Source organism: Eleginops maclovinus, chromosome 3 (assembly GCF_036324505.1).
Source record: "Eleginops maclovinus isolate JMC-PN-2008 ecotype Puerto Natales chromosome 3, JC_Emac_rtc_rv5, whole genome shotgun sequence".
Classification (NCBI taxonomy): Eukaryota; Metazoa; Chordata; class Actinopteri; order Perciformes; family Eleginopidae; genus Eleginops; species Eleginops maclovinus.
In genome coordinates, this window is record NC_086351.1 from 17554743 (window position 1) to 17565606 (window position 10864).

At 40.7% G+C, this 10864-nt stretch overlaps 1 protein-coding gene across 1 annotated transcript in view; it reads right to left on the reverse strand.

The window, feature by feature from the left end:
- Positions 1–9422, reverse strand: part of LOC134862319 (CUB and sushi domain-containing protein 3-like) — a 199550-nt gene extending 190128 nt beyond the window's left edge. Inside the window, exon 1 of the mRNA XM_063880172.1 lies at positions 9245–9422. Coding sequence (XP_063736242.1) covers positions 9245–9422 — 178 coding nt within the window. The remainder of the gene's footprint in view (positions 1–9244) is intronic.
- Between the last annotated feature and the right edge of the window lie 1442 nt (positions 9423–10864).

The following is a 10864-nucleotide window of genomic DNA, read 5'->3' on the forward strand; positions in this document are numbered from 1 at the left end:
TCACCACAACCCACACAGACTAACACAGACACACACACACACACACACACACACACACACACACACACACACACACACACACACACACATCCATAGCACCCTCATTTGTTTTTTTCCGATAAGCTATCCATTATGAATTAAAATCCCCCTTTACTGTGAGCTATGAATCATGAGCTTGTTATACGTTAAGCACTGACATCTCCATAAAAGCTGCATCTATAAAAAGAACATTGTTGTAATCGTTCATCTTATTCCCTCAAAGCATGTCAAAACAACAACATGTGCTTCCTTGTAGATGATTAAATACATGTAAGACTCACACCTAAAGTATGTCTTCCCTGAATTCCACTTAGATGACTGTACGACCTTTATAATCAGTTAAATTGTAAAAACGCACTCCCCGGGGTTTTTGTCCGACCCTGTGTTAGAGCCACGTTGCGACTCTAACGATAAATTGTGATGAGAAACCAAATTAACAACATGCTGTGATTGCACAGTGGGGCAATGTGGTTCAGAAATATGAATCAGTATCATAACGTACAAGTCTGGAAAAAAACAGGCCTCAGCAGGCAGCAAGGCTGGCTGACGGACAGCTCAAGATGGGTCCCAGCTGTTCCTCAAATAGTTAGATTTACCCCTTGCCTTTGGATATACACACAAATACTACAGTTTCACAGCACCACACCTTTGATGCTTATAACTGATTGCTATGCTTGCTGAGCAAAACACAGACAGGAACATATCTGTTGTCTCCCACCCTGATGATATTTCTGAAGGCGTTTGCCTCTTTGTCAGTCTGAATTGAATGCCAGCCGGCGTGTGTGTGAGTACACGCATATTTATTTGTGTTTTTTGACCTTGAAGAGCCTCTCACAAATGCAAGGAGTGAAACAAGTCTACTGAATGTGATTCTCTTTCATTTGCCTGTGAATGAAGAGGTTTTGAGCAAAATGAACCAGGTAATGAACAACATTGTTGCACACTGTTTGGAAGTCAAATAAGATTGATTTTGAAAATATTGGGTCATAGAGGATATTGATACTAGAAATTGTTGCAGGCTAAATATGTTTTGCAGGGATTACTCTATGGAGGCAATGAGAAAGACAGGTTTTGTTTTTCACTCCATGAGGTATTGTATAGGTGCCCCTAAAAGAAGTAAACAGCCAATACATTTTCCTCCACCATTAATGGAGATTTGTAGTTGGGCCATAAAGAGAAATGATTATGGGCAGCAGGGAGAGAGGAGGAGTCATTTACTGCCATCCGAATTATTATGAGTGACAAACAGACCACTGGGTAATGGGCTATTGCTGATGGGTATGAAAGATTGCCCATCCCAATCGACTATTTTTAACAGACCATGATTAAACAGGCTTGGAAAATAAGCATTTGCAGTTTGATCTGCTCCCTCCAGGTAATTGCTTTAGGATCTTGCAGGGCAGATTTAACTGGTAGGAAAATGTCCAGGCCCTGGCAGTGAAACTGTTGAGTTTGATGAAAGACTGCACTACTTAGTTTGTGAAATGTATTATTTTCCATTTGCTTTGTATTCTGCATTGAATGTATCTGCAGTCTATTGTGCTGTATTTGTCTTTTATTGACTGTCTAGTTTTGACTGTCGACAGTTAATAGGGCTGCCTACATGTTAAATAATTTTGTTTCTAACAACACAATAAAGTTGATCTAATCGAACAAAAGCCCGCGGTTTAAAGCAATTAAAATAATATCAAAAATCAAAGTTTTTGTGCCTTGATTGATGGCATTCAACGTTCTGGCATAAAAAAAGGAATGTTGTAGCGCCCCCTTTTGGCACCTGTCCACTTTAACACAATCCTTTAATGGGGCAACATGCATATTTTCTTAGGGTGGCATTAAGGTTGTGAACAAAACACAGAATGTTGATAACAGTGAACGAGGGTCGTCTGCCAAAAGCAGCCCCATAGATGCATTAGCTAGCAAAGGATTGTTTTTCTTTGGGAGGGGGCTTCCTTGGTAACATGCCTGAAACATTTTTCTAATGTGGTGACAATCGCAGGGAAAATCAGCTGCTGGTCTCTTATCAGTTTGTTTGGGTGATGCTGTGGCATCGTGGTGACTTCTTTACACATTTCTTTAGCAATATTTTACCCATCAATCTGAAACAATGTGGGGTTGGTTGTCATGCTCAAGGACGTGTCAACAAGCAGACAGGAAGTGCCTGAAACAGAGCCACCATATGACTTACACTGGCAGTCTCAATCACCTGAGCCACTAACATTTCATCAAACTTGGACATTTTACTTTATAATTACATCCCCGGTGTTAGAGTTTCTGCGAGCATATGTCTTCGACTTTACAAAAAAGAAAGAAAATACAAGTTGACTTATTCCTTCAGTATTAAGCGTCAGACACAATAACGAATTGTTTCAAGGCGAATAACACTTCTCTAAAAAGCTGAACCTTTCACTATCGTATACTTCAAGTTCCTATGTATTAGAACAGCTTTGCCTAATTAATGATTCTTTATGACTTTGCCACCAAAGCTTGATATCTCAGAAGCTAATACACCTGTTCGTTTTTTAAGATAAAGGTTGTATGCAGAGCCCAAAAATTCCCAAATAATCTAGAATTTTAACTTGCTCTTGCAATAGGTGGCTTGTTAGAAAAAACTGAAATGCAAAATATCAGAGTGCTGAACAGATATGAGCCTTGCTTTGAACACTACTGGGCCACCAGTGTATCTATGCATGAAGAATGTTTTGCCTTCACACGTCGCACTATCTGTCTTCAAACAAAACCTAAGCCCAATATCCACAAGCCTACTGAGCTATGCGCTTTCAAGCTCTACTTTTTGATTTATTTTTGGCATGTATTATTTTCTCTCTCTGTTTGATACTCCTTTTCCTCAGGATTGACTTTTGTGAATGCTTAGTCAAGGACACCTTTTCTTCCGGGATGGCATTTCATCATTGTTCATGATGATGGCCTATCACAAACACAGGGTGAGGCAACAGCACCACTCCTAGCAATCAAAGTTTAAGTACAAAAAAACCCTGCATTGATTTGCACCTGACCTTAAAGGTAAGTCAGCCGATATAGAGATATCCATCAGCGAGGCATGGTTACAGAGCACTGACTGGAAAGAGATAGAACCCTCACCAGGCAAAACAAAGGTCAACAAACATCCTGGGAGGCATCATTTGCTGCAAAGTATCCACACCTCTTGGTACAACAATGATAAACCGTAGTGTTATACATAGACACTCCCTTGAGTATTGATTTTAAAAGTGCAGAAGAAGAAGAGGAAATTAAAATTATAGAGTGTGTTTACCATTGAAAATAACCATTGATCTGAGGAAATGCGCAAGGGAGAAAAGAAATAAAAACCTTTTGTTGCATATTTGTCTGCCCAAAACCAGAGAAGCTGCGGATTAAGCAGTTATATTTAGAGGTAATTTTGTTTTTAGAAATCCAAGCACTTTTCTCTTAGATCTATGACAAGCTGTACTCTGAGCCAGAGTCATAAAATATAGAAGGAAGAGAAAATTATTTTTCATCAGCACTACCACGAATACAACAATGTGGACTGCAAGAGCCGAGACAGCAACCTTAGTAGACAGAAATCTTAAATTGATGTCCCCAAAGACAAGGATTTTATCTGCATGGCTGTGCTGCACCTTCACATTTCATAGTGATAGAATGTGCATAATCGCAGCCCCTCACTACAGTATATGCTTGTCTGCATGCCTGATGAGAGGGAAATGGGCTCCATACAACAGAAACAGAAAAGAGGCTTTCTAGAGAATGACTATTACCTCATGAGTGTGTCACTGCAATTTTGGGAAAGGGCTCTGAAATATTCCATTTGGTGGTTTTAAATTGCCAACCACTGAGGTGAGAAATGCTAAAATCAAATACACTGCCACACTGAAACGCAGCTGGCATGTGCACAAACACACACACCATTGCACAAGGAAATAACAGAAGTTGTGTGTATGAATAGCCAAGTGTAATTTCTGTGTCCCAGCGTCTGCGTGCTGCTGGTGCTTTAGCCACTTCCCAGCAGATACAGTATTTTATGGCCAGACACCAATACCTCCTCAAAGTGCTACTGAGCCATATTGCACCTGATGCCAGGGCTCCACTGTGAGAGCTCCTGTACAACACAAAACTGTGAGCCAACACCACATCTAATAGGAAGCCTGTCTCTCTAGCCTCCAATCTTCCAAACAAACAATAACATCAACCCTTCACTTTTTCAGAAAAAGGGAAAGAAGCACACAACAGCCTTTTTATGTCTAAAGACAAACACAGACGCTGAAACAATGCTCAACTGTTTTTCATTTCCAGCTAAACATCTACTTCCGCTAAATTCATTCATGTGTTCCAGCAGAAAGGCACCTCATAGAACTACATCACAAATGTACGTCCCACCTCGTAAACATTGGTTAGCTGCAGATTCGGCTAAAAATGCTATACATGCCAGCCTGCTGAAAGCTTAGGAAAAAATAATGTTTTTTTTTCTTTGCATTAGCATGTGTTGTGGGGGTTTCCCATCAAAACGTTTCCTATAACATGTTTCTTTACATGTATTAATTGATACAAATTGAACATAACTTTGTCATATTAATATAATATTTTCAAATAAAAATACAATTCATTCAGTTTGTGAATGAAAATAACCAAAGGATTTGTGAATACTTTGTGTTAAATTTGATGTTAACAATGCTGTGTGTAATATGAAATAAACCTACTTCAATGCAAATCAGATATATACATTTAAATGTATTATTATTAGTTACACTCCAATTCCAACCTCCAATAAAAATCTATCTTACTATCAATTAATCTGAGAGAAGATTTTTCACATTTGAACAAATATTACAGGTGTCCAAAAATCAAATAATAAAAGTCAAAATAAAAATGTGTCTTGTTTTGTTCAACCAACAATAGGACTTTCAGTTTACTATTATGCAAATGATAGCTGTGAGTCTTTATGTTTGAGAAGCTAGAATTGAAATATTTGTAAAAAATAATGTCCGTTATAGAAAAGTTGACACTTTCCACTAATTGACTTATAGATTAACTAACTAATCATTTTGAGCTCTAACGCAAGTTTTCGTCAACCAACATTGCTCATTTTCATTTATCATATGCATCACTTTTAACTGAGAGTGGACAAAGATGGATGAATGAGTACTTTAATTAATGCAGCTCCACAGTGCAGGGCCAAAGGCCAATGTACACAGCATGGAACCCTAAAATTTGATCATTAGTCAATCAATGCTCTGTTCAGGATGCGCTGCAGAGGTCTGATTGGTTTTATCACAGCTGAGAATACATTGCATAACAGACCACATTTCTGCTGGTTTATCCCTACTGATAGCTACCCGTTGTGGAGATCAAACAGGTATTTTCAGCCACCCAAAACTATCATTTTAATTACCTCCACATCATCCCACTTTGTTTCCTTGACCATGCTTCACCCCTGCCTGCTCTCCTGTCACATATCAAAAATACAGTTGACAGCAACAAACACAAACAAGAGCAGCAGTGGTCTCTGCGAAAGAAGATCCAGAGTTCTTAGGTTACAAGAAAAATACTGGGAATAAAATATTCATTGATTATTATAAAAATGATATAAGATATACTATATATTGATGTGCTTAAATGAAAATATCGGAAATACATAACGAGGCATAATGTGAAGCAAATTAGTTCATTTGTTACGTCTCAGTTAAAATGAATGCTTTAACGCATTCATGTCAACTCCTAATACCTGTAAGTTAACATAACTACTGCACAAATACACCCCATCTTCAATGTGATTGAACATGTTTTACTTGGATTTAACCACTGCAAGGGCAAGGCTTAATAAATTCATACATTGTTATCTGGGAATGTGCCTCCAGACAGTTAACAGAGTTTAATCCCCTCAGAAACTTGCTCCTCAAGTGCAGAAGACAGTGAGCCTTGAATCTGCAGCCTTGACTCTGGAAGCAGTCTCTCCTCAGTCTATTACATTTAATCTCAACAAACTGTGAGCTATTTTTCTTCCTGAAGACAAGATATTGCCAATCTCCCTTCCCCCAAGAGCATTGCTTATATTAAAACTGATACCTGAGAAGAACGGACTTAATCAGAACCAGCAAACTATATCCAACCTTCGCAGGGACCTGTCAGCAACATAACAGCCTGGCCCAGACCTATAGCAATGGGCGAGAGGCCAGTAGGTGAACTGAGTATCACTTTGGTACACCACTAGGGCTATCCAGAGAGATGTCAGCACTAAAAGAGGCATCAGGAATCTCGAGAGGAAAATTGTTACTGTTCCAAGTTGCTGTATCCTGGAAAATAGTAAATCGCTCCCTCCATTTCCAGCTGAACTTGTGTGGTTTTCTGGAGACTGTCCACCTTTTCACATAGTTCTGCTCTACTTCTTCTACTGTTGTGGAGGACAAGAACCTGAGGGGCAGTGGGGATAATGCCCCCATATTCCCTGTAGATTGTGTATAATTACACAGACAAATTGTAATCCTGATTAGCCCCAGCAGCCTTTCAAGCCTGTTTACATAATCACATTGAGGGAAAGTCTTCATCAAGAGCTCAGTGGCCAGATTACTGTCTATGCAGAACCCACCTGATTACTGGCAATTAGTGACGGCCTGGCAAAGAATTGGAAAACAAACAGCTACATTTTAAAGAAATGTGGATGGTAGCAATATATAGTGTAATCACAAGAAAAAAAAGTGGTTGGACACAACAGATGGCCAATTTTCATTAATCTGTTCACTATCATAACGCGTTCGCTGTCATTTGATGTGCTAATGTCAATTTGGGAAAGGCCAGTGCCAATGTGTTCTGTTTGTCCTCTCCTGTGGTGTCCCTCTAACTTCCCATGACGATCATGTTCCCTGCTTTTCATTATCAGGTCACTGCCAGGACTTTCCCATATGAAGAAAGAAATTGTATAATTGAGTAGATTTTGAAGTACCATTTGAAATGGATATAAAGATTAAAATGTCAAGTAATATCACAGTCATCAGTTTCCAAGTGAAATAAACAGTGAAAAGGCGAGATCCAGGATGCTGAAATCATCACTCCAATATGGATCTTATTCAATTATAGTTTGAGAACATCTCTTCTTTATCACATGATGTAATCCAGTGCTTACACACGTGTGTCATAGGAATGAAGCGCCCTTGACTTTGGGACTCTTTTATTATTGTGAACTGGATCGATTGTGTCAGATCGATGGATGCAGTATGATTGTCACGAGAGAGAAAAGGGCAAGCGTAAATTTGTATTCCAGAGAATATACACTTAAGTGCTCACTATCAGGATTTAAGCATTACACTAATAGTTGACTGAGGTTTTTGCCTCTTTTCGAAATAAAACAGTCCCTGCAATTACCTTGCTAGATTTATGTCTGCGTCAAGCAATTTTATATATTCCCAGATAATTAGGTAACACAGATGCAGTGGATGCCCTCAGTTTTGCACTTCAATGAGAACATATTATTTTTAGTCAGAGCAGTTTTTATTAATTACAGAAGTTGCTTAATGTGACCAATATCACCTTTATAATTAGTATTGAGTGAAAGAATCAGACAGGTGACTGCTGTAAGTTTGAAAACTGAGATTCTGAGCCGTGTACCACCCACGCACATGGATCCCAGCTAAAGAATAAACTATTATGAAAAAAAAAACTTCTCTACCAAGCTGTGTTGCACAAACTTTGTTAGATAGAGGCTTTTTTACATCCTCATTAAATTCACAGCAGAAGTGAGTCACAGGCCATATCTATATGTTTTTACTTCAGAAAACATTGTGTCACCTGTCAGGGCAGAGGAACAACAGCTGTCCTGAGGTTCTTCCTCCTTGCTGTCTGTGTGTCACTATTCCCTTTGCTCCTTTCCAGAAGAAGACCCAGGCCTCCTCCTCTTTAACTCCCTCTCTCCCTTCCTCCCTTCCTCCCCAATCCCTGGCTGGCTGGCTCCCTAATAAGTAACAGAACTAGGAGGATTGGCAGTGGCCTCGAGGTTTGACATTGCCACAATGTGGGTGGTGATGAAACAGCACTGTGCCCGACTCTGCTCGACTCAACTTGGCTCATTCTTGGTGGGCGCTGCTACTCTGCATGCTGCACATTTCATCCACCCCCAACAGACACGAGAATTACTCACAGGGTGAACAATCTGCATGTAAATTGATATCTGTGAGGGCCCATACTCAGACAGCCATACATGCATTCAACAGATACACACACACACACACACACACACACACACACACACACACACACACACACACACACACACACACACACACACACACACACACACACACACACACACACACACACACACACACACACACACACATTCAGTTTCATCTAAACATGTAACTGACATGCAAGGAAGCAACAAATGGATTGTTATCTATTTCCTCTGAATGATGTGTAAATGTCAGTGGACAATGAAAGGGCATATGCTAATGGAAGAGAGGTAATTGAGCAACAATTGCTTTGACAGATTTAATTTCCATTTTTCCATTGCATTTCAGAAAACTGTATCAGAAAAAGTGAAAATACAGAGGTGCTGAAATTGCCATCGGTCTGGATAAATGTAGCTGATGCATATAATAAATAAAACGGAATAAAGGGTTACCTCACTAGCTAAAGCGAGTATTCAAATAGGCAGACCCTGAGAAAAAGCCACTGGAATACTAACGAGCCCACCTTACACCTGCCTGCATTGACAAGTCCGATAAACACCAGTCGACAAATTGGTTCCACACTACTTATTGCCTCAGCGAAACATTGCAGAAACATTTCTGGTGAGAAATTGGCCTGACGCAAATCACACATAAATACTTGAAAACTCGACCCAGAAAAGAAAAAGGCACACATCTCTTGCCTAAATAAACAACAATCTCTTGGCATCCTATAGGAAATCTGCAGTGCATGCACTTGTGCCTCAACATTTCACTTGTTAGCCTACTAAGCAAAGCAGCTCACGTAGGCTATTAGAAGAAGCGTAGGCTACCGCAAGAATATCTATTGAGCGTCTCAGTCAAAGCCTGCATTGAGCGCCAACCCGGTGAAATGCGTCCCTTAAAACTCCAGTAAACCGTGGTAGCCTATTTTGCGCAAGTCTGGAACGTTAAAGCTTTGGATTTCTCTCACGCATGCACGCACGCACACATCACACACACGCACACCAAGCGCATCAGAAAACAGAGAGGCTTGCTGCAGTGGCTCGTACCTTTCACACAAGTGAACATCAGTGAAAAGATGAGATTCCAAAAAACAATTCCCGTCCTAATCCTCATCGTTTTGCCTTGAACAAAGTCCCCGTGGCCACATTTAACGCATCTCCTGTTGAAAACGTCCCGCAGTTCAATAGATCCGTCGTAATATCCGTCTCTGTAAATCCCCTTCATGCTCACAATTAACACATGTAACCTATCGCCTATGTTTTCTTTCTGCTGGGTCGAAGTAGATTCCCTTTCCCTTCTCAGAGAGGAGACTGGGGCACAGCCGCCCGCCGCGCTATGTCAGCTGATAGGAGAGAAGTGAGCAAGACTGAATTTTAGGATAGGACCACAGCAACCTGGACGAGGGCTCAACCATCTCTGCTGAGAGGGGCATCAAGTGTGAGCATCTCTGGCGGTGCGCTCTTGAATCTGATGTTAAACATATTTCCCTTTGATTCCCTAAAACCCGGGTGAGGACGTAGAGGAGTATAGCCTAGAGTTTGGATGCTGCCTTCATCGATCGGCAATTGAAGCTCGCACAGTGAGAGAGAAATGAGGTGGGGAGGGGGTGCTGAGGTGCTGAAACACACAGGGAGGGAGAGAGAGAGCGTCCTGTGTAAGTACGGTGTGGTTGATGTGTGGCTAACAAATCATAAAGTGGTAACAGTAAAGTGTGGATGGCAAGGGAGGAGGAGGAGGCACGTGTTTACGGGAAGAATGTAAATCCTGAGACAGAAAATAAACTCTGTTAATGACAGCATGTGGTTTATGTGTGAAGGGAGAGGGGCTTGGGGGATGGAGGTGAGTATCAGACAGGCAGCACCCTATCCAGAAAGCTGATGAAAGAAAATCGCATGGTAGGCAATCCCACCATAACTCCGATTTTCATTTTGGAGATCGAGCGGAGCCGTTATTGGGAGTGATGGGACTGGGCAATTTGCAATGCAAAGATGGGATGATGACGGCGCAAAGTGCGGCTCAGCTGCAGTGGGGCTCTTCTGCCATCTAGCTTTGGAAGAGTCACCGACCTCTACTTTGAAACGGAGGGGGAAACGGGGTGCAGAGAAGTGAGACGCCGTGATTGCACATAGAATTAACATAATTCTGTCTATAACACATTTCAGATAGGGTTTCTTGAAGTACATGTGGTATGATCTCTATGGTTTTGCTTTACTTTGTCCATTAACGTTATTTTTAGATTCCTATTTAATCTACATCTGCATTCTGAGAACAGCAGGTTTGGAAAGAGCTTGGATATCAAGTGAGATTTAAATCAATTTTGTGCATGGATCTAGTTTGAATATAGCCCACTTAATAATTGTCACTACACTGACCTCCATTCAAATCAATATCCTGTGCCCTACTATTGGAAAGATTTATAAGTGTGAAGTCAGCAGGGTTCATGGGGAGAACTAATAAATTTGCCCTAAGTTCTCGATGTATCTGACAGGAGCTGAAAAGCACTTCTCAATACCTTGGACAGCATGAGAGCTGTCGAAGGTGCTGAAACCAGAGCCTTTAAACCCTAAACATGAGCATGTGCTTCTAACTGCAGCCACTTGCAAAGTGCAAATCTGCTTCTCGGATTATCAGCATATTTTAGCATATTTCTTTTCTGTGTCCAAGGT